The sequence below is a fragment of the Triturus cristatus genome, chromosome 1_2 (assembly GCF_964204655.1).
Source record: "Triturus cristatus chromosome 1_2, aTriCri1.1, whole genome shotgun sequence".
NCBI classification, from domain to species: Eukaryota; Metazoa; Chordata; class Amphibia; order Caudata; family Salamandridae; genus Triturus; species Triturus cristatus.
The window spans coordinates 1079532609-1079555371 of NC_140580.1; the positions used below are offsets into that span (position 1 = coordinate 1079532609).

A 22763-nucleotide genomic window follows, 5' to 3' on the forward strand; every position below is an offset into this window, starting at 1 on the left:
AAAGGGGATGTCGCAGGACAGTTCCAGAGTTGTCGGGAACTATGCCTGAGAAGGCCAAAAGGGGGTTATCAGAACCAGAGTGCATTGGTCTATTCTGACCTTCTGTTGGACCCTTTGGATCATAGCAAAGGGAGGGAAGGCGTAGCCCTGAAGGTTCGACCAGCATTGGAGAAAGGCGTTCACAGCCAGAGCGCTAGGGTCTGGCATCCAGCTGAAATATTTCGGAAGCTGGAAAGTAAATCTGCTGGCAAACAAGTCCACATCCAGTGCACCCCAAAAGTGAAACAGAATATTGAAAACATTCACGTTGAGTTTCCAATCGGTAAGGTCTGAAGGGAATCTTGAGTTCCAATCCGCAGAAAGATTCGACTTTCCGGGAAGGTATTCCGCCTTCAGAGAGATCTTGTGTTCTAAACAGAACATCCAGAGTTTCTTGGCTAAAGCGGATAGGTCTGCAGATTTGGTACCGCCAAGGCGGTTGATATAAGAGACTGCGGAGATGTTGTCCATCTTCAGAAGAACAGATCTCCCTTGAAGAGAATGTTTGAAACTCATTAGAGCGTACATGCCTGCGGTAAGTTCTCAGAAATGTATATGACGGGAAGATTCTGCGAGAGACCAAGCGCCACCAGTGTTTTGGTCGAGGAGGCGAGCACCCCAACCGTGTAGGCTGGCATCTGATTCCACAATAAATTCCGGTGTAGAGCTGAAGATAGCTTTCCCATTCCAAGCATCCAAATTCTCCAGCCTCCATGAGAGCTCTGACCCGGCTTCCTGATCTAAGGTCACCAAATCTCTGTACCAAAGACCACACCTGAGGGCCTTCGCTTTTATTCTTTGAAGGGCACGGTAATTCAGAGGGCCCGGAAAGATAGCTTGGATGGAAGAGGAAAGTAGGCCTAAAAGTCTGGCTAATTCTCGGAGGGTTAGAGATTCTTGCTTTAAAACATACCTGATCTCTTTTCGAATTTTCTTGGTAGGGAGAAGGAGAAGGCAGTTCGAGGTATCTACAGTGAAGCCCAGAAATTCTAGGGATTTGGAGGCAGTTAGGATAGATTTTTCCCTGTTTATAATGAAACCAAGACTTTCGATAAGCTCCATTGTAGAATTTAGGTCTTTCAAAAGTTGAGAGTAGAGCTGAGACATGATGAGGATGTCGTCTAGATAAATGATGAGGCGAATACCCCTCTCTCTTAGAAGAGAGACAATAGTCCTCATGATCTTGGTAAAGCACCAAGGGGCAGAGGAAAGGCCGAAAGGAAGAGCTTTGAATTGAAAAAGGCGATTCTTCCATATAAATTGGAGAAAGGGTTGGTGTTCCCAGGCCATAGGGATGGTAAAGTAAGCGTCTTTTAAATCTAGTTTGACAAACCATTCTCCTTTCAAGAGAAGATCTCTGAGAAGGTGAATGCCTTCCATTTTGAAGTGTCTGTATACTAAGTACTTGTTTACTTCCCGAAGGTTTATGACCGGTCTCCATCCTTTTTCCTTTTTATGAATGAGGAAAAGGGTGCTGACAGGTTTTTAGTGACCATGGCACTTGTACGATAGCTCCTTTTTGAAGCATTGAAGAGATTTCCTCTTCTACAATCTTCTGGTGTTCTTCCGAAAGTGTTAGCGGTTCTGGGGGTTGTGATTGAAAAGGAATATCTATAAAGTCTATTTTGAAACCCTGGACGGTTTCGAGAACCCATGGGTCTTGAGTTAGTGATTCCCAAATATGGTAAAAGTATTTTAGTCTGCCTCCCTACTTGGGAAGAAATGGAAGGAAGAGGAAGACTTGCTTTGAGGATTGGAGCTGTTGGCATTTCCTCTGGATCTGTAGCCTCTGTTTCGTGGGACTCTGCCTCGTTGTGGATAAAATTGCTGGTTAGATGGGTAAAAGCCTATACCGGTACCTCTGAAAGTTGAGAAGGGCCGTTGGTTACCACGGCCGGAAGAGCGGCCTGTTCTTCCAGCCTGTCCAAAAAGGTTGGAGTTGAAAACTCTCTTCATGTTGGCTTGAGCCCTATCCAGGGCAGTAAAGGTTGCAACGTATTTGCCAATAGATTTAATCATGTCCTCTCCAAAGAGGAGCCGCTTAGGGTTCTCGGAGGGTTCTTTTTCAGCCAAATCACCCAGTTTCGGGTTAATCTTGGTGAGGATAGTTCTTCTCCTTTCGATGTTGAGGCTAGAGTTGGCATTGCCGAGGAGAACTATGGCCCTTTGGCTCCAGCCTCGAATGAGGTTAACATCAAGGGGGGTATTGGAAATATGTGATTCTTCGGCTAGGTCGAGAATCCTTGTGAGTGGGCCAAGGATGTCGAGTAGGCGGTCTTAACAACCTTTGAGAGCTCTCTCTAGACCTTTTCTAGGGTCCTTTCCCAATTTAAATAGAAATTTTATAAGGTCGGGGTCAAGGTTGGGGGCTTGGGAGACCTTATCTTGGATAGAGGGTCTGGGACATTCTGATCTCAGGGTGTTTCTGGTCTTTCTTGCTAGATAGTTTCTAAGCCACCTGGTGATACATTTAGAGATGTGTTCTTGAGGGAACCATTTGGAGCTTTTGGGGTGTGAAATATTGAGGGGGGAGAACATTTCCTCTCCTAGGGGGTTGAGGATAACATTTTTAGAGGAAGAGGGGGAATCCATGTCAACGGGGTTGTTGAATTCCTGGTCATCTAAATCTAGTACGAATTCATCATAGGGGTTATTAAAATTTTCTTCCTCCTCCTTGGAGTCAGATACTGCATCAAACTGCTTTGAATTAGAATTTGTGCCGCTGGGGACACCTATCATATTTGTGCCGCGAGGGACACCATTGTCATTTGAGGCGCAATGGCCTCACATCATAAGTGAGGTGCTACGACCTCCCAAATTAATTGAGGTGCTTCGACCTCCCAAATTGCAGTCAAAGGGGTGATCGCCGTTTTTTTTTTTTTTTTTTTACGCTGACTACTGAGATCATCGGGGGAATCACCATGTGGAAGGGAGAGAGATCTTTTAGAGGACAAAACTTCTTTGAAGGTAGAGAGCATACAGGATCTCATCTCTTTTTGTAAGAAAAGTTTAAATGAATAATCGTCGTGAATGGGAGAGCTGGCGGTAGCCTCATCAGAATCTAAGTCTGACATATTGGGAAAGGCTGTGGTAAGGTTGGCCTTGAAAAGAAATTAACCGATTAAAAAGTTGAATTCTTCCCCCTTCTTTTTTTTTTTTTTTTTTTTTTGAAGTAAGTTCAAGTTCAGAGTTCTTAAATTATTATTATTTTTTTTTTAGGGGTATTTTTAGGTTAGGGAATGGTATTAAGGTGAATACCCTTGAACCTTGATGGTAAAATATTAGTAAGAATGCCCTGCTTTAATCAGGGTAAGTGAAAGGTGTCAAAATTTGAATTAGCTAAAGAGCTAAAATAATTATCTTTGTTTTGAATGTCCTCACGAGTTCTCCGGCAGCAGCTGATCATCAAAGCGAAGTAACTGAAGGCTTCGCTCGAGGTCAGCTGCTGCCGGTGAAGAGTTAAAGGAAAGGCCGTAGGGAGCGGCCTGACGTTTTGTCAGCACCGTTGCTAAGGTGCTTTCTTAACTCAGACGGGCTCGCGACGCGCTCGCGAGGACGAAGCGAGCGCGTCGAACACAAGTATCAAGATTGCCCAAAAACTGTTCATGACGACCCAGAAGTGAGTCGACACATGGGGGGAAAGGAGTGGAATGGCGGCACGAAGCAGGAGTGTCCGCGCACGGAAAGGTCAGCGCACAAGGAGAGCGGGCTCAACCCGATCGGGGTGAGAAGGTAGAGAAACCACCAAGGGAGGTAGGGAGGGGCGGGGAGTTAAAGCGACAACCTCAATAGGAAGTCGGGTGAGGGGGTGACGGGGGGGGAAGAGACCCAGGGTCACCCACAAGGGCGAGGGAGCAAGCAAGCGCCAGCGAGAAATACAGTGGAAAGTGTGAAAAAGACAACTAAAGAAGGATGAGCAATCGTATTGAAAAACACGGCAAAATTGGCACAATAATCAAAACAATTAGGTAAAGAAGCAAGAGGAGATGTTACTTATCTGCTTGTGAGCCGCATTTAAAAGAGGCAGTCTGTTTGTGTCTCATGCCATTTATACCTTGTGCTCACCGCATTCTAGAACTGTTTTCTCTTTGTGCGGCTGCTTGTGATCTGCATTAAAGGATTAATGCATAATGATAGCCTCCGGTCTTGTAATGAAATCCCTGGGTACCGTGCACTATTTTCGAGTGCAACCCCTTCACAACGTTCTACGAAATTGTGCATTGGACCACGTGTGGTCCAAGCCTCCAGCAGGAATCCCTCCGAAGATCAGAGGCCTACCCCGTCCTGAGTGATCGTGGGCCCCTGTTGAGTAAATCCTCTCGAGGCGTCTTCGCGATCCCTTGCCGGTTGGCTTGTGGGTCCCCGGAAGACTTTTCTACAGTTTCAAAGGGCTCCCCTGGTTGCTCCAGGCCTGCCCCGACTTATCCTCACTGGGTGAGTCCCTCAGACCTTGCTGGTCTACACCGCTGACTTTGTCCTTTCCACGAGACTTGCTGTTACCAAGGCTTGTTGGCTCCTATCTGGTCACTGACACCGCAGTAAGCTGCAGACTTCGTGGGACATGCCGAATCCAGCTCCTGGTCATCGTCGACGCCTCCTGGACCTCGTGGCTGAAGAGTCAAGACACCTGTGGATCACCTGATATCACCCAACGACTGTGGGCATCCAGCTTCCTTGCCCCTGGTCACTGCCAAGTGACTTTGAACACTGTCCCCTCTGCTTTCAGGTCTTCCTACTTCTGAATCCAGCCTTGGATTCCACCGGACACTTCTCCTGTCTTCACAAGCAGCAAGTCTTCTTTGGCTCCCATTGAAAACGACGCCGCGACCCGACACCAAAAGACACCTATTCACCTGGCTTCCCTGGGTGAGGTAACTCCTGTGGGTATTGGCTCTAGAACTACTTACCCTGTAAGTGACTTGCTTGTAGACTCTCCCGAAGTATCCTTAAACTCTTAATTTCCAATCGCGACTTGCTCCATTGAAGTCCATAGGGATTCGCGTTTGTGTTCTCGCACTGCATGCGTCCTTTACTTACCTGCCTTGGGTGGTTTCGTGAGGCCTCAGCGCTTCTAAAGGCCTTGTCCCCTTGCAAGTCGTTGTTCTTAAGTCTCTTTTTTAGTATATGGTCTGGTACGCCCCTAGGGCCCCAGCCATATTTGTGCTGAACTTATTGTGAAATTTTGATTGTGCACATGTTCCTGCCTTCTAATCTCATAAAGAGATTAGTAGAGAGTTGTTTATAATAAATACATATATATTTGATATATATACCTGTGTGGTGTCCTCTCATTTAGTAATTCAAGAGATTAGAAGGTAAAACAAGCTGCTTTACATTCCTCTAAAGACTTAGCCTGAAGGCTGCTCTCCACAGCTACCACTAGGATAGCTTTCTTTAAAGGTTTTCTTAAACCTACTACCATAAGAGTCGAATTGTACTGGTGCAAGGTGTCCACTTTAATTAGTGAACAGCATATACCAGGCCAACTTCTCACACAGGGCTGATGTCAAGGTCCAATGATAGTGACACCAAGGAAGTTCCCCTCCCTACCCCGGTGAGGGCTCTAATAAAGTTATTTTCTTTAGTACCCAAGTTAACCAAATTGCACTGGGCCCATAGTTAAGCACTATGTAGTGCAGCACCCAGTGCTTGCATCTTGTGAATTTCCATAGCAGGGAGAATTGGGAACCAGTAAGCCTTCTTTGCAAGCCTGAGAATTGGCCCTGCTCTGTTGGTCACCATGTGCAAACTTTTATTGATCTGTGGAGCCCAAGAGCCAGAGTCAGACAAGCAGATCCCTAAATAATCTAGGGCCTTATGTATGAACACAGAAGGGGCAAAACCCTTTGATACATCTGGCCCCTATTTCTCTTTTTTTTTTTTTTTTTTAAAATTTTCAAAAACCTTTATTTGGAAAAGATTGCACAGTACAATTACATAGTTCCACAAAAGCAGACGATTAGGCACTTCAATACATTGCAGCACAGCAGAGATAGTTGCACACTTGTGTGACATTAGAGACAATGCCACGGAGAGTTATCATAAACTCCTGCGAGGGGCAAAAGCAATCGACCAGGGGAGGCACCAAACATAGAGGGGAAAGGCAGGGAGAGTGGGAGGGCCGTGTACTAGAAGGGAGCAGCTCATGGACTAACACCGGCGGCCGGGAGAGGTAGGTGACGAGTGGGCCCCATATATCCAGTGGACGAGACTTGGCTGGCAAGGGGTCCCAGAACTCAGACAGGAGGGTTTGGCAGCGGGATGCGTCTTCAAGTCAGAGGGCAGCCTTAGGCGCGGGCCTGCGGCCCCAACACATCGAGACACTGCGCCACGCAAGGACCAACAGCATGGCAGTCAAACGGCAAGAGGCGTCTGGGCAAAATTTAACAAAGCCTAAGAGGCAGATCACGGGGTCAGGTTGGAGTGGTGACAAGGTGATTTTGGAGATAATTGCACAAACCTCCCGCCAATATGCAGAGACTCGGGGCACAACCAGGCGAGATGAGCAAAATCATCCGCGGGCGCGGAGCAGCGCAAGCATCTGTCACTTGCCACAAGGCCTAATCTATGGTGTTGGGTGGGGTTGCGATACAGCCTGTGTATGTATTTGAAGTGTATAAGACGCAAGCGATAGTTGGGGGAAAGGCGTTTGATCTGAGTACAACAGTACAGCCAATCCGCTTGAGAGATCTTGATTTTCAGATCCTAGCCCCATGCAGTGCGCGCCCGGTCGGTAGAAATGGAGGACGATGCCAGTGTGTAAGCGTAAATTTTGGTAACCAATTTCTTGGGAGAGGAAGAAGCATAGAGCAGATCAAGAGTGGCCAGCGAGGGAGGAGGTTGGGCAAAGGTGGAGTGAAGCTTCCTGCAAGCAACCCGGAGCTGGTAGAATAACAGAGTGTCCATGGGGCCAGCGCCGGGGGCAAGCGAAAAGAAGGTGTCCCCAGGATACAGGCCCAAAATTGTGGAGAGGCCAAGGCGAGCGGCATGTTTAACCATCCCTGATGATTGGAGTGTAGGAAAAGCAGGGTGATGTGCAATGGGCATAGTGTTTGCGGATAGCATATCCAAGCCGGAGATCTTACGAATGCTGTCCCAGACCCAGCGCAAGGTCTCGACCGTATCAATTTCAGTGCGTTGGAGCTTCGCCGGGGTGAACAGTGCGGTTGTGAGCGGCCACGGGGCGGCAAGGTCTACCTCCACCACCACATGGGTTTAAAACAGACTGGGGTGGAGCCAGAAATGGAGAAAACTGGCCTGAGCGCTAAGAGCATAGAGCTTAAAGTCCGGGGCTCCCAGCCCGCCACGCGACATCGGAAGAGTTAGGGTGTTGTAAGCAATCCTGGGTTGTTGCCCCACCCAAACCAGGGTAATAAGCAAGGAGCGGACCTTGCGGGAAAAAATGAGCAGTGAGAGGGATGGGGATGTTGACGAAGAGATGTAAGAATTTTGGGAGCACCACCATCTTGGCAATCGCGATGCGCCCGGCCAATGAGAGCGGCAGCCGGTTCCAAAGAGGGATCTTGGACTCTAACCAATCCACAGTGCGGCCAAAGGTGGCTCTCCAGAGTTCATCCACGTCCCTGCTCAACCAAAAAAGCCCAAATACCTAGTTGCCTCTGAGGCGCACACGAAAGGGTAGTCCGAATCAAAGGGAGTCGTGGCATCCGTAAGAGGAAATAATACGGATTTGTTCCAGTTAACCTTAATTCCGGAATAGCCGCCGAAGCGTATCACCTCCCGGACAAGAGGACAGATTTTCCTGAGGGTGGCAAACATAAAGAGTGATGTTGTCCGCATACATGGAAACCAGCAGAGCCCGAGCCGCAAAACCAATGCCTCTCTGAGTATGATGCTGCCGGAGACGAGCTGCAAGAGTCTCCATAGCGACAGCAAAAGAGTATGGGGGAGAGCGGGCAGCCCCGTCTGGTGCCGCGCCCGATAGGAATGGGCTCGGAGATCTGGCCATTGATACGGAGACGAGCGGTGGGAAGAGTGTACAAAAGTAACACCTTGCGTATAAAGACCTGACTGAAGCCCGGCGGGGGAGGCGATAAAACAAAAAGGGCCATTCCAAGGTGTTGAAGGTCTTGGTAGCATCGAGTAAAACTGCCACTGCCGGAAGCAACGGATTAATTTGATGCAGGATGGAGAAGATGGTCCAGAGGTTGTGAGGTGGGGGGGCCGAAAATAAAACCGGATTGGTCTGGGCGGGCAATGAGTGGCATGAATGGAAGTAAGCGGGAGGCGAGCAACTTAGCAAAGATTTTGTTGTCCGTGTTGATAAGTGAAAGGGGACGATAGAAATATCTCTCTGCTCGGGGGGCTTGTCCGGCTTGAGAAGTAGGGTTAAGTGTGCCTCACGCAGCGACGGGGGCCGATTCAAAGGACTCGTTATACATAGCAGCAAGATGTGGGATTAATAGAGGGGCGAAGGCCTTATAAAAGGAGGCCGGCGGAGCCAGGGGCCTTGTCACCCGGCATACTGTTTATGGCAGCTAAATCTCCTCCTTGGAGAAGGGCTTATCCAGGAATTCCCGATGTGAATTACCAAGCCAGAGGAGTTTAAGAGTATCGAAGTATTGGTCAAGTACATCACAAGGTGGGACCGAGCCGGCTGTATAAAGTTGTGTGTAGAATGCGGTGAGGCGCGATTTGATTTCTTCGGGGGAGGTGGTGCGGGAATGCTCGCCATCTTGCAGGGCGGTAATATACGATGCTGCGCGAGGCTGACTAAGGAGATTAGCAAGAGTTTTGCCGGCGCATTCGCCCTCACCGAAACGACGCGCTCGCACCTCTCTACCGAGAAAAGCCAGTTCCCTATTCGCCTTGTTGGAAAATTCGGTGAGCTTCTCGCGTATCTGAGCAAGTGTATCAGCATTCGGGCGCTGGGCATGAGAAGTGTCCAGCAATTTGATCTCCCTTTCAATCTTGCCCAGAGTGCCACGGATGGAGCGCAAAACACCGGATTGTTTGGAAATGCATTCCCCGAGGATAACTGTCTTGAAACCCTCCTAGAGCGTGGATGGGGAATCCACCGATCCCTCATTGAGCTCAAAGTAATTTATGATTGCGGTCTGTATCTCATCGCAAAAGACCAAGTCGCGAAGTGCGTTTGGAGGGAGCCGCCATGTGAAGGTGCGGCAAGGAGAGTGAGGGAAATGGAGGGATAGGCTGACTGGAGCATGGTCCGAAAGAGTGCGCGCCATATGGACTACTGAGGATAGCCAGACTAATGCGTCCGGGGTGGTGATCCATAAGTCCAGCCAGGACCAACAGCCCTGCCCTCACGCGCCGCAGAGTGAGCATGATGCCACACGTCGTACAGTGAGTTATCCAGGAGGATGGAATTAAGGAGTGAGGCCGCGCACGGACGGGAGATATGTCACATTGAAATCGCCCCCCCAGAGGAGAGCAACAGGGCCAAGAGGTGAGATGCGGTGCCAGACTTGAACGAAGAAATCCGGGTCGTCGCAATTGGGACCATATATTGCCACGAGTGTCAGGGGCTGAGCCCGCAGGGTGCAGTGGAGTATTACGAATCGCTTGCCAGGGTCAGTGAACACTTGGGAAGTCTGCCATGGGAGCCCCTTACGCAGCAGTATGGACACACCCCGGGAATAATTGGAATAGAAGGAGGAACGAATTTCGCCCCAATGCCGGGAAAGGAGTCTAGAAGCAGTGGGTTGCATAAGATGGGTCTCTTGTAAAAAAAATAAAAAAAAAAAAAAAAAGATTTCCACCTTGTGACGAATGAGATGGGCGTGTACCAAATGTGCCTTGCGGCGGTCATTAAGCCCACGGATGTTCCAAGTCCAAAGTGTAGTATCGGTCATGGTGCTATAATCAGGGAAGGGACGTCCGGGAACAGTGGCATAGTGGGCAGGAGCTGCGTGCATTTACAATGAGCGGTGCAATGGGATGTGTGAGAGGAGAACAGTGCAATAATCAAGGGAACATTTCAGCATGGTATAATCATACATATCTCACAATCTCTAGAGTGGGCAAGCAGAACAAACCAAACAAACCCCTTGACAGGAATCTGACTAGCATGAGGAAGACACATGATTACAGAGAGGTGATAAGCAAACAACTGTGCAAGAACAAACAACAAGGCCTCAAAAGGAGGCCACAGACCCCAACCCCTGAATACCCATCCCCTGGAGCCCTCCCCTAAAACAAAAATCCCCAAGAGGGCCCCCAACCCCGCACACACATCAAACTCCCAATCAGGCTGAGGTACCACCCAGACCCACCCTAGGGACCCACAACTTGGAGGGGACGAATCTGTATCCGTGATGGCAATTATACCCGTGGGGGCATGGCGACGCCCAGCATACACCCCTGCCAAAGAGACTGGGTGGCCAGGCCGTTGGCGTGAGCAAACATCAGGAGTGACCTTTAAAGGACAAGCATTTGCAATGCAATAGGTCTCGCATTTATAGGAGTTTGAGCTATTGGCATTGTAAATGACAATGCTTTTTATTTAAGTTTGTTTTTTTAAAAACATAAATAAAAGGCACTGTCATTTAGAATGCCAATAGCTCAAACTCGTATAACTGTGAGACCTATTGCATTGCAAATGCTTGTTAGTGTAGAGGTTCGTGAGACTTTTTGGGTCGCTGGTTTAAGTGAGTTCGCGACCCATCGCTCTGTGTAAGGTAGGCGTATCTCCATTCCTCTGCCCCCGGAGATGGATCAAGTCCTTCTCCCCTCCCTTGTGGGCAATTAACCCCTGGCCCTCCCTCTCTCGTGACCCAAGAGTACTCTTCTGGTTTAAATGTTTGTGCGGCCATTGTTTAAAGTACTGCCAAGCAAACGCCTCCAAGCCTTTGGACCCGGCGTTGTCCTTGAGCAGTGGACTTTGCGTCCGTCCACCCGCAAGGAAAAATGGTGTAATGCGGCGGGTCATTACCTGTTGACAACTACTTGGGTTGGGAACTAGTTTGGAGGGGTCCTTTTATCTTCTCCTTGCCCCTATTTAGTGTTTTGGAATGGGGGCTGATTTGAGCTGGCTTTTTAATCGGACGGGGGGGGGGGAGGGGGGTGTAGGAGAGGGGGCGGTTGGGTTTGATCTTTCAAAGTTGTTGGTTGGATTTAGTTTGCTCGATAGGGGAGGGAGACTTTGGAGTTAAGTAGGTGGAAGACGGGTAGTTTAATGAAAAGGTGGGGTTGGTCGAGGTTGCTCTGTGGGGTGCAATGGAGATTTAACGTGGTCGGTAAGCAGGTCGTTGGCCGAGGTTCGTTTTGACGGAGAAAGGGGTGGGCGGTTCGAGGTTATTGGTTTGTGGCAAGGGGACGTTGGCCTGAGTTGATTTTCTTAGACTCCTGTTTTGGGGCGAGGTTTTAATTTGGGGAGGGGGGAGGCCAAAGTTGTGTTTACGAAGAGGTGATTTGGATGTGTTTTTGTCGAGATTAGCCTGTGTGTTGGAGTTAGGGAGGGGTTGTTCTATTGGAACGGGTGAGACTTTACTGTGGTCGGAGCATGGGGGAATGGCATAGTTTGAGGTTGGTTTTGGTGGAGCAGGGGGTAGGTGGTTAGGTTCTGTCGAGAGGGGGTGTAGGCGAGGGTTACATTTGGCTGGAGGGCTCGTCGGTTCGCGGGCGCTTTGATGTTCGCAGTGGCCGCGCGGCTCACTGAGAACATCAAAGCGCCCGCGAAATGTAAGTGATCGCGATCGCGATCACACTTCAAAGCGGCCGTGTGGCCCGCGAAAGTGAAAGCAAACGAGTGCTTTCAGGCCTCCAAATGGTGCGCGCGCCCGGACGGCGCACATGCACTGTATTTGGAGGCACGAAAAGCCACTGTTTGCACTTCCAAAACTCGCTTACTATAAGTCTCGCCAGAGCAGCGCTAAAGCGCTGTCTCAAGCGAGACCTAAAAAAGGAACATAAAAAAAAAAACTTATAAAAATGTCTCAGAGGGCCACAAGAACCAGAGGTCTAAATTAGAATTACAGACCAAGAGAATAAACAATCCGAAGGATACAGAAACAAGGCTCAAAGAATAGATTTGTCACTGAGGTTATCAGCAGCAGCAGCAGCTTGGGAATTGGCAGGCAAAGAACGGTGAGACTTGTTGAGTTTTTTAGCAAACGCCAGTGCCTCTCTTGGATCTGGGAAGGTGAGAGTCTTTGTGCCCTGTTTTACTCGCAGTTTGGCCGGGTACGCTAGCGAGTAGGAGATCTCATGCTTCTGTAGGATCCGTTTGGCCGGTAGAAAATCACGGCGAGCCGCCTGAACTGCGATGGTGTAGTCCGGGTAAAACAAGAAGTTAATACCCTGGTGGCGAATGGCCCCTTTGTCCCCGGCCGCCCTGAGGATGGCGTTGTGGTCCCTGAAGTTCAGTATTTTGGCTATAATGGGGCGGGCCAGCAGGCCTGGGGCCGGACGGGGGCCTAGGGATCGGTGGGCACGCTCAACAATAAAAACCGGTGAGAGAACATCACTGAAGAGCTCACAAGCCAGCTGTTCCACATAGTCCTCCATGCGAGGAATGTTGGTGGACTCTGGCACTCCAGTGATGCGAAGATTGCTTCGATGTGAGCGTGCTTCCAAATCCTCGTTTTTGTCGTGGATAACGGCTAGGATCTTGTCTTGTTTTTGGCGGTCTTGGGTAGCGGCGTCCTCTGCGTCAGATACCCTGGTCTCGACATGAAGGAGTCGGGCATCGTAGGAGTCAACCCGGGCTTTCACTGTGTCCAAGCGGGCCAACAGTTGATCCAGCTGTGTCGCTATATTGGTGACCGTGCATTTAACATCAAGTATGATGGCCTTCAGATCGTCCTCGCGGGATTGCGCCATTTCAGATGTAGCCAGGGGGTCACCTCCATCTGAACCGGCACCCTCCTGGCGCGTCTGGCGGCGCTGGTTAAAGGTGATCTTGGGCTGCTTTAGGTCGGTTCTACCCATGGCCGGAGGTCGCAGGAGAGTAGGAGCAGCCTGACAGCAGGGCAGAGGCCGCAAGTAGAAGGAGGAGACCAGTGTACTCGAGGTGCGGCCAGGCAGCAGAGGAGAGGCGCCAGGACGGGCCCAGCGAGCAGCCTCGGCACAGAACACAGGTGGGCTGATTGTAGGAGAGGAATGAATCCAGTGGGTGAGCGGTCCAGCACCAGGCGGCCGCCGCAGACAGTCAACCGACCAACCAAAGTGAAGGAGGAGCAGCAGAGTCCGGCTCAGGGTGGGCTGGCCGGAGCGGTCTGCCCCAGACAGCAGGAACAGCAACTGAAGCCAACGCCAATACAAACGTGAATGAAGGCAAGGAGATCCAGGGAACCACAGCACAGAAGAGGTAAGAGGCACCAAGCGAGGGGCAGGCGGCTGGGCCCACAGGAGGAGAAAAGGCCAGGCCAGTCGGGCACTGGGCCGGGGACAAGGTGAAGGGCAGCACTATGCAAGGTCCGTGGGTACGCTGTAAATCAGCAGCAGCAACCCAGCCGGTGTGATGCGGTAGGCCGTGCCTCGGCCGGATGCAGAGGAATTGTACCCCGATCCGCATAGGAGGGGCCGGCGGGTAGTGGCGTCCACCGCCCACGGCAACTGGTGTTGAGGTGGTAGGCTGCAAGCGGGGCCGCAGCGCTCTGCTGTCTCCGGGGAAGCTCCGCATCTGGCAAGCCAGGACCGCCGCAGCAGGGGGGCCCAGGTGCCTCCAGGGCAGAGTCAGTAGCCGCCAGTCACCGTCACCGGGGAGCTGGAGATCGCAGCAGGCGGGGGGCTGCGCAAAGCGGGGGTCGATGTGAGCGCGCCGCCCACCTCGCCAGCCTGATAAAGGAGGCCTGAGCCGCGGGTGCCAAAGGAGGAGAGAAGGTGCCCGGGGGCGCGTAGGCCAGGCCGGGCGGTACGACGAGCGCGCCCCCAGCCCCGCCGCAGCAGAACCTACCGGCTGGGATGACCGTGGAGTGGAGGTGCTGCGTTGGGCGATGATCTGGTCCTGGTCGGGATCTCTGTCGGCTCCGGGAAGGCCGCGCGCACCACCGGACCAAGGCCCGGGGCTTGCACAGCGGCAAATCTTGGCTCCGCAGCAACCCAGGATGGTGAAAAAGGTCTCGGAGCACGACACAAGAGCAGGTGAGTGGCGGCGGTGCTAGTTCGAAGTGGCGATGAGCGATACGCCTGCAGGATTGTGAAGGATATTAGGCTTGGCCGGCAGAGCCCACTCAAGGTGCGGCCATTTTGCAGCTGGCCAAGCCACGCCCCCAGGCCCCTAGTTCTCTGACCCTTTCCGGTACTTCACTACCCAATTGTACAATGCACTTGACCCATTTCTTCCTAGAATAATTCATCTGCTTAGCCCTAGAGGCGTTAACTTCAAGACCATATTCAGAGCAAAACAGACTAAAATTGTCTACGAGGTTTTGGAGGCCTATCTTGGTTTTGGCCACTAAAAGGGGGCAACATCCATTACAACGCAGTCATTACAACGCACTACCTTTACAAAGCAGCTGTTACAGCGCAACAGCCTTTACATCGCATGCCATTACAATGCAGCCATTAAAACGCATGTCACTGCAACGCATTTCACTACAACGCATTTCACTACAACGCATGCCATTACAACGCATTATAAGGTAAGTAATGGAGCTTTTTTAAGTTTTAGAGTGGGTATGGGTTTTGGGATACATGGGAATAGTCATTTTTACCCCTACACTATCCAACACTTTCCCTACTGTTGCAATCGCTGGAGTGGGAATAGTAATTGTTACCCCTACACTATCCAACACTTACCTTACTGTTGCCCTAAAAGTATTATGCGATGTAATGGTATGCGTTGTAATGGAATGCGTTCTAAATGTAGTTTCTAAAAATGTGTTGTAATGGCATGCGTTGTAATGGTATCTGCGATGTAAAAACTGTGTTGTAAAAACATGCGTTGTAAATGATTGCGTTGTAATGTCATAATGTCAGAACTTTCTGTCCTGCCAGGGTAGGGGACTCATTAATACTTGACACACTTGTTTATTTAAAGAAGAAAAAGGGTACGAGCCAGAACACACCCTTATGCCACATTAAACCCTGGCTAAATTCCCTTCATGAAGGCATACAATGATCTTTAGCAGGTCACATGGGATCCCTGTCCAGCTTAAGATCATTGTATGCCTTCATGAAGACCTCCAATAATGTTTTCTTTGGTACCAGATCAAAGGTGGCACACACATCAACAAATGCCACAAAATGTTCACCCCCACCTATATCAACCGTTTTCCACTTAATCAAAAGGAAGCAACGGACCTGTTCGATTGAACTGGTATCCAATCAAAACCTGTCTGCAAGTTAGACAGGATGGGTTATCATTAATCCACTTCAATAGCTGCTCCAGAACATGTTTGCAAAAAACCTTTTGGAGGTTGTCCAGAAGGCTAATTGGGTGGTATTCGATAGGGATACTTGGACTCTCCTTCTTAAAGATGGGGACAATATCTGCCCCTCTCCATGTCGACGGCATTGCTGCCCCTGCTTCCGTTGCTTTTGTAACTGTTAATATAGGGGACCCAACCATTGGAGTCCGATTTGCAAAGGTCAGCTTGGATCTTGTTTAATCCCGGACCCTTCCCTTGTTTCATTGATTCAATCGCAAGGGTGGTCTCTGCTAGAGCAAACACTATAGGAGTTAAGGGTGAATTTGGAGTAGATGTGCCTTCGAGGTAAATCGACTAGGATCCCAGAATTCCCACTACTTAAACTGACTAGACGCCAGATCTGGGAATCTATGAGTTAGAGACAGTCCTTTTGTTAAAACCCTTGTTGTATTGGATACGAGTGTGGAGCACTGAAAAATTTTGCTACCTCAAGGAGGGCCTGAGAGATGTCATTTCAGCCAATGAGGCAGATCGAGTGGGCTGGCTCAGGATGCTCAAAAAAACCTGCCATGATGTGGGTCTAGGCAAATGTTGGAGTGGGCCACAGGCTGTTCGGGGAGAGATCATTGCTGTAGTAAAGATGATGGTGGAGGAGAAAGTTCACCGTCGTAGAGACCACAGCGTAGTGGCAGGGAGTCTGACAAGCGCATTCCTTTCCGATAAATCCATGTCTGAGGGAGAGGAGTTCCTGGATGTTATATGCCTGCCGTGGGCGCGAGCCCTATACCTTCAATTTAGATATGGGTGCTTACTTGTAGCAGCCTTCACGGTAAAATTGAGGAAGGTGAACCAGGTATCTAATTGTTGTTCATGCTGTCAAATTTCCTGCGAAAGTGATGAGCATGTGTTGTTTTTCCATTCCCTCTATGCGAAACCAAGGTCTAAATGGATTGCCCCATGTGTATATCCCTCTGTTTATTGACGAGAGAAGAGGCATACATAATATTCAAAAGTGACACAACCTCGATTAGGGTGGTGACTGTTTCCAAATTTTTGTATTCAGCATGGATAATTGGAAGTAAAGTGTTAAAAGCCACATAAACTTAGGGGACAAATGCCCCCTTGTGATTACATCCCTTCGATTTGATTTTTTGGATATTTTATGTTATTTCCGGCTGATTTTTTTTTCTGTGGGTCTTTATCTTGTTTTGAAATGTTTTTAACCACATGTATTTTTGATTATGCAACAATGTTTCAAAATATCAAATAAATGATAGGATACGACTAGACTCCGGAATGTTTTCTGGTCGTTAGTAGACAAAGCCTCTAGGAGATCAGACCAAGGTTTACACTTCCAAGCAGCTTTTGCTTGCTTGATTTCAAATCGATACTGTGCAAGTCCCCTGCTTCTGACTAATTCCCTTTTTGATTGCCATACAGAGAGTATTATTGGCCTCTTAACAGGATTGAGTAAACCACTCTTTCATTGTTCCCACCCCCGAAGCCTTCGTAGAATCAAAGGATAAAATCTTTGAGCCTGTCAAAGAATTTGATGTGCTCCGCAATAATCCCTTCGCTGTTCCCCCAATTGTCAAACATGACCTCCATCTGTGCGACTAGGGCCTAGTACATGTCTAATAGAGTGTTAAGAGAGGAGCACACTGCCTCACACTTCGTAACCTTCAACTGTTGTTCATATATTTTAGCAGAAGAAGGGATGTAGGGCATCATCTAACTCTTATTTATAACTAGGAGGTTGCGATCACTCTCATCCCACTGTATCACTGCCATACCTTCCATCTGCCTCCATTTCCTAATATCTAGAAGAATATAGTCAATACAACTTAAATATGAGCCTCTTTTTGAATGTGGGAGCAGGTGTGACGCCATAGTGTGTGCGGCCATTACATGCTCGCAAACTGTGGGCTAAAGTAAAATCCACCACTTGGAGGGCAGCCCTTGAGAAATTTCTCCTTAATGGAGAGGTTAATTATGGGATTCCCCATATTCGATCCTCGTCGTAACATAGATCCTGGATTATCGCATTATGTTCATGTGTGAGATTTAAATCGCCTGCTACACAATACCCTAGTGGGAGCCTGAGTGGTCAGCCAGCATCTTATCCAGCAAATGAAGAGGTGATTTACAACATTTCCCAAGACCCCGATTGTATGTATTGATTAACGAAAGAGACACACCCTTTGAGATAGAAGAAATTAGCCCTTGGATGTCCCAAGATCCTGTTTGGAGTTCAGCTACCCAACAAGAGAGTAGTGTACTCACCCAGACAAGCAACCCACCCGATGGATGCCCTGCTAACGACCAAATTACTGAAATACAAAAGCTTTTCAATCCACTTCTGAATATATGGTCAGTCGCCTAGGATTCCTGGAAAAGACAGATCTTGTATTTCAGTAAACTGGCCCCATACAGGGTTGGCAAGCTTAAACTTGATTCTTGCAATTTTCTAGCTAATGATAGCTGTAGAATTAGGGGCCATATGTACGAAGCCAATTTCCAATCGCAAACGCTGAAATTCGCAACGACTTGCGTTGTAATGTGCGCTGGCTGTTGGAATAGTATAAATTACTATTCCAACTCCAGTCTGTGCGGACAGTAGGGAAGGTGTTGGATTTTAAATCTAACACCTTCTGCCCATTACAACGCAAGTCGTTGTTCCGACTTGCTTTGTAACGGTATGTGAACTAACAATGCTGTCGTTGTAATGACCGCGTTGTAACGCCATGCGTTGTGTTGCATGCGTTGTTAACGCGGTTTACCTGTAGAGAGAGAGAGATATATATATATATATCTATATCTGCATGCGATACAACTCCCAGCATTTCCTTTCGGCGAACTGACAGAAACGGACCACCAGGACAAAACGAATGGCAATATTCTTTTATTCCTCACTCCTCATCTCCATTACGCGTTTCGGACATCAAGTGCCCTTGATATATTTATGTCTATACACACACACACACACACGTTCATCCTTATAAAAGATACATAATGGGTAACTGTGTACTCTTGTTGAAAACCACATAGTTCCCTCTTAACTGAGATAATAGTTGCTGCTCCACTCAAGTGTATTTGAGGGGTAGCTCATTACCTTGTGATGTCAGATCTCAGTAGCAAACTTCTTGTGCTGGCTGCAGTACCAAGATCAAGGTCTCTGTAGCTCATCAATCATGCAGATATAGACTTCGAGGAGCCGCCAGAAGCACGTGGGCCCCATAAGCCCTTTCCACTGAGGAAAAAACATGGAGAGACCCTTGTCTGCCGCCATTTAGGAAAGCCAATCTTCCAGGAAGAGGTCAGTGCTGAGGCCCTGTTAGAAACCGGGCGAGGCCCTGTTAGAAACCGGGCAACCGGGTTAGCAGTCACCGGGTTCCCAGCACAATGGTAGCTTGGCTCGAGCGGTTGGGGGTCAGGCACCGTGTTAAGCGTACGTCACACCCTCACAATAACCATGCGTTCATCCGTTCCAAAAACGACACTACACCGTAAAAATTATGAAAGAAAGTAGTTTGTCTTTATCTTATTTTCTCTTAGTTGCAGGTTTCAAAACATACATACAATACCATAAGACTTTTCTTGAAAATAGCAGGTCAAATAAATAATACCACAGTGGGGTTTCAATAAATAGGATCAGGTCATAAATAAGCAAGGAATAAATAGGGGTGCAATAAATACAAATGGCTAATAAATACTGTCAGACAATAAATACAATGCAGGAATAAATACAGTCAGACAATAAATACAGTCAATAAATAAAGCACCTTCAATAACTTAAATAACACAATTAATGACAATTACAGTTCACATCACTTTCCTGAGGTAGTTTGGTTTTACTATGCCCAAGTACAGCTTGTGGTCATTTGGATGACATGGGGGGTGTCCCACCTAGATTGGTCAAGGCTGGGCCTGAACTGAGGTAGAATAAGGGTAACCTAGGGATCTGGCTCTCCCAAAATACACAACCCCTCACAGAGGTCACTGCACCAGTCTCAGTTCACCCCTGGCACTCCCAGGCTGGTTCTAACACCCCTCTAGTCCCTAGAATGGTCTTTTAGGGCTCCACAGGGCCTCAGATGCCCCCTCTACCACTTACTGCCCTTTTCACGATGATCGGCTCCGCTCGGCGCCGGGTCGACGTCGTGAGGCGGCTCCGGCTTGATGTCGCTGGGCGGCTCCGGTTCGGTGTCGCTGGGCGGCTTCGGATCGATGTCGCTGGGCTGTTCTGGATCGATGTCGCTGGGCGGCCTCGGCTCGATGTCGCTGGGCTGCTCCGGATCGATGTCGCTGGGCGGCCTCGGCTCGATGTCGCTGGGCTGCTCCGGATCGATGTCGCCTTCCGGCGTTGCAGGGTCACGGTCTCCCCGCTTCCGGTTGTCTCCGGAGTGCGACCTCCACTCCCGACCTCCGGCACGCTTCACCTCGATCTCCGGCGACTCCGGAGTGCGATCTCCACTCCCGACTTCCGGCGCGCTTCACCTCGACCTCAGGTGACTCCTTACTCGACCTCCGGTGCCTCTCCACGACCTCCGTCGGCGCCCTCACTCGACCTCTGACGGCTCCGGGTACGACGTCTGCTTTCTGTCAGCGTCGCTTCTCCACCTCAGGCCTCAGGTCTCCAGGCTTCTCGACGTCAGGACTCCAGGAGGACACCGCTAAACAGGTCAGGAGCTTGCTGGTCTTCTTCTTTAAGGCCTCTTCACAATATTTAGGACCTTAAGATGGTTTTTCTGGTCTTGGTCCCACACAGGGCTCTAGGCTGGGCTTGGTCAGTAGGGACTAGCATCAAGGGTGGGTTTCTGGACCCCACTCCAAGCACTGGTTTCCACCCCTGCTGCCTTACTCCGACCTCCTTCTGAACTGGTCCTCTCTCCTCTCTAGTCAGATGCCAACTGCCCCTCTGAGATGGCCTCCCAACATTCTAAACTGCCTCCCTCTGTCACAGGGTTCTAGAATGTTCTGGAAACCTCCAGTGGGTTCTGGTGATGTCACAGGTGAGAATGGGTGGCCACCATTTTGTGTCTCAGGCCCTCAGACAGAAGTTCCAGGGGTAGGGAAAATGGCTCCCTGACCCTGCATCAACACTAAAAAGTCTGGTGGTTCCCAAAAAGGAAAAATTATAACAGGGTTTGAGGCAAAAGTGGGACAAAATAAATAATGATGAGGAGGGACCACCCAAAGGGCTGACAGGTCTAACAGGCCCTCAGCCTGTTTTTGGTGTTCAAATACCGTGATGCTATTATGACTCTAATAACCCACTACATCCTATACATGAAATTCATGTCTTAAAATGTCAATTTCACATTAGTGTTCCAACATCTGCCTTAAGTTCTGTAATTCATGTCTTGGCTCAAGTTATTATTTTGAAGTCCCTCTGCAGATTTAAACACAGGTGGCAAACTTCATTCAAGATTGTGGCTACCTTGATCTCCAGGTCACATATCGTATATTGCCAGGAGAAAGTCGCCCAGTCGATTGAGCACGAAGACTAATTTGCATGTAGATGATGTGTAGTGGCATCTTCAGCACAAAAGGGATGGACTGAGATGCAGCGCAACAACATTATTCATGGAAACAATTTAAACTGTTGAGTTTTTTGTTTTCATAAGGCCTGACAAAAACCATAAAACACAATTATATGAACCAGCAATTAGAACATGCCAAAATATTAAAACCGTTACTCATCACAGTTTGATAATTTCTCAAGGAATAAGAGATTATTCAATGATCCTAAAACAGCTAAGATTATTTTAGTGCAGCAAAGAGACCAAATTCTTACATCCCAGATGCTTAATGGCAAGTTCTCGACTTCCGTTTTAGTGGCTGTTCATCCTACCTGTTTATTACTCACACCTATTTGTTCTTTTGCTTTACATATTTCCAAGTATCATACTGGCTTGTATTTGCAGCATTGGGCTTTCTGGTGCAGAACCAGCCACATTTCTTATAAGACAACTTCTTAAAAGATAATTTACTATCTTATAGTTTTTAGGGACCTTTTGGGTTCTAGAGGAGGACTGAGGGGATAGATGGATAGTATGAGAGAGCATATAGGACAGAAAAAGACAAACTCTCTTGCTGTTTCGGTGCTAGTAACTGCCGTCGAATGTACAAAGGAATGTCTGCTGTTTCTTAGTTTGCATATAGCCTGGTATCATTTAGGCAAACCATGCACTGCATTAGCGGGGCACCATTTGTTGTACATGGGCTTGGGTCTCTTCTTGGATATTTGGGAAGCCATTGAGAAAGATTTCAATCACCTGAGTCCACACCATCAGGCATCTCTTTGGTTGATGAAATTGTTGTATACTGAATTCAAGAAGGTTAATATCAACTCCTATATCACAATAATCGGTGATTCTGAAGGCATTATGGGCAAAACCTGTAGCAACCCCTCCAGTTCCGACCTCTTTGAACCCACCTTTGAGTTTTGTACGCTGTCCTCTGTCAAACCAACAGAAAGGTTAAAAAAAAACACATCTTCCATTAAGACTGCTTCACACTGAAGGTTCATCAGAACCTTCCAGGGATTTTGCATATGCCCCCTCCCACATTAATTCCAAGTCTTCTGTACCTGAGATTACCTACCAAGATTGCTTACTGTCTGCAAAATGTACACATGGTCTGAATGATGGTACATCATCTCTTTTCGTGTTCAAAGTCCGACAAGGAGTGATCTTATGGAAACTCTCCTTGATGTCCAACTTTTCCAGGCATTTTTAACAGAAACGTATTTGTGATAAATTAATTACGTTATTATAAAGGAACTTCTAAAATGGTTCTTTGTGCTCTGTGCAGCAAAGGAATTCTTCTGCAACAAAATGGATTCTGTGGTTTGGCAGTTGTTTGATACCTTGTTAGCAAGCCTGCTTTCCTTTCACCCCTTGTTCTCCTAATATGTTAATATTTGTCCTACACCTTCCCTTTTTTACAGTTTGTTTTTTTCTTATTACAGAACGCCATTTCAAGTTTTGTAGGCTTTGGGGGAAAAAAAATGTCAACTTGTTTGTCATTTCTGTTATTGTGTATTATATTTTAAAATGGCTGATAACTGTAGGTTGGTACGTGAAACCTTTTTTAATACAATGTGAAGTGTTGGGAGAAGGATATTATGACAGGCTGTTTGAATTTTCCAGTGAGACAAATTCCTTATAATTGTAAATTGTGTTTATTTTATTTTCCCTTAAGAATCAGAGTCCTGGAAAATAAACTAGCAGAGAAGCAGGAGGCAGAGGAGAAGGAATCCAAAGCTTTGGAATCTATGGCACAGCAGGTGGAACAGAATCTGAAGACTATGACGGTAATGTCTATAACAGGCTTGAGAAGCACCACTCAAAAAATCCGTGCAAGGCTTATGCATACATTTGTATAAAGAATGAATGTACTTCTGTGAGTGACTTCAAGCAGAAG

General features: G+C 48.2%; 1 protein-coding gene across 4 annotated transcripts in view; it reads left to right on the forward strand.

Moving 5' to 3' along the window:
• The window catches only part of ENTR1 (endosome associated trafficking regulator 1), a 251098-nt gene that overhangs the window by 97408 nt on the left and 130927 nt on the right, over positions 1-22763 (forward strand). For all 4 annotated transcript variants that reach the window (XM_085613139.1, XM_085613120.1, XM_085613114.1 and 1 more), the window contains exon 5: positions 22542-22653. In XM_085613139.1, the coding sequence (XP_085469265.1) occupies positions 22542-22653 (112 nt within the window). The remainder of the gene's footprint in view (positions 1-22541; positions 22654-22763) is intronic.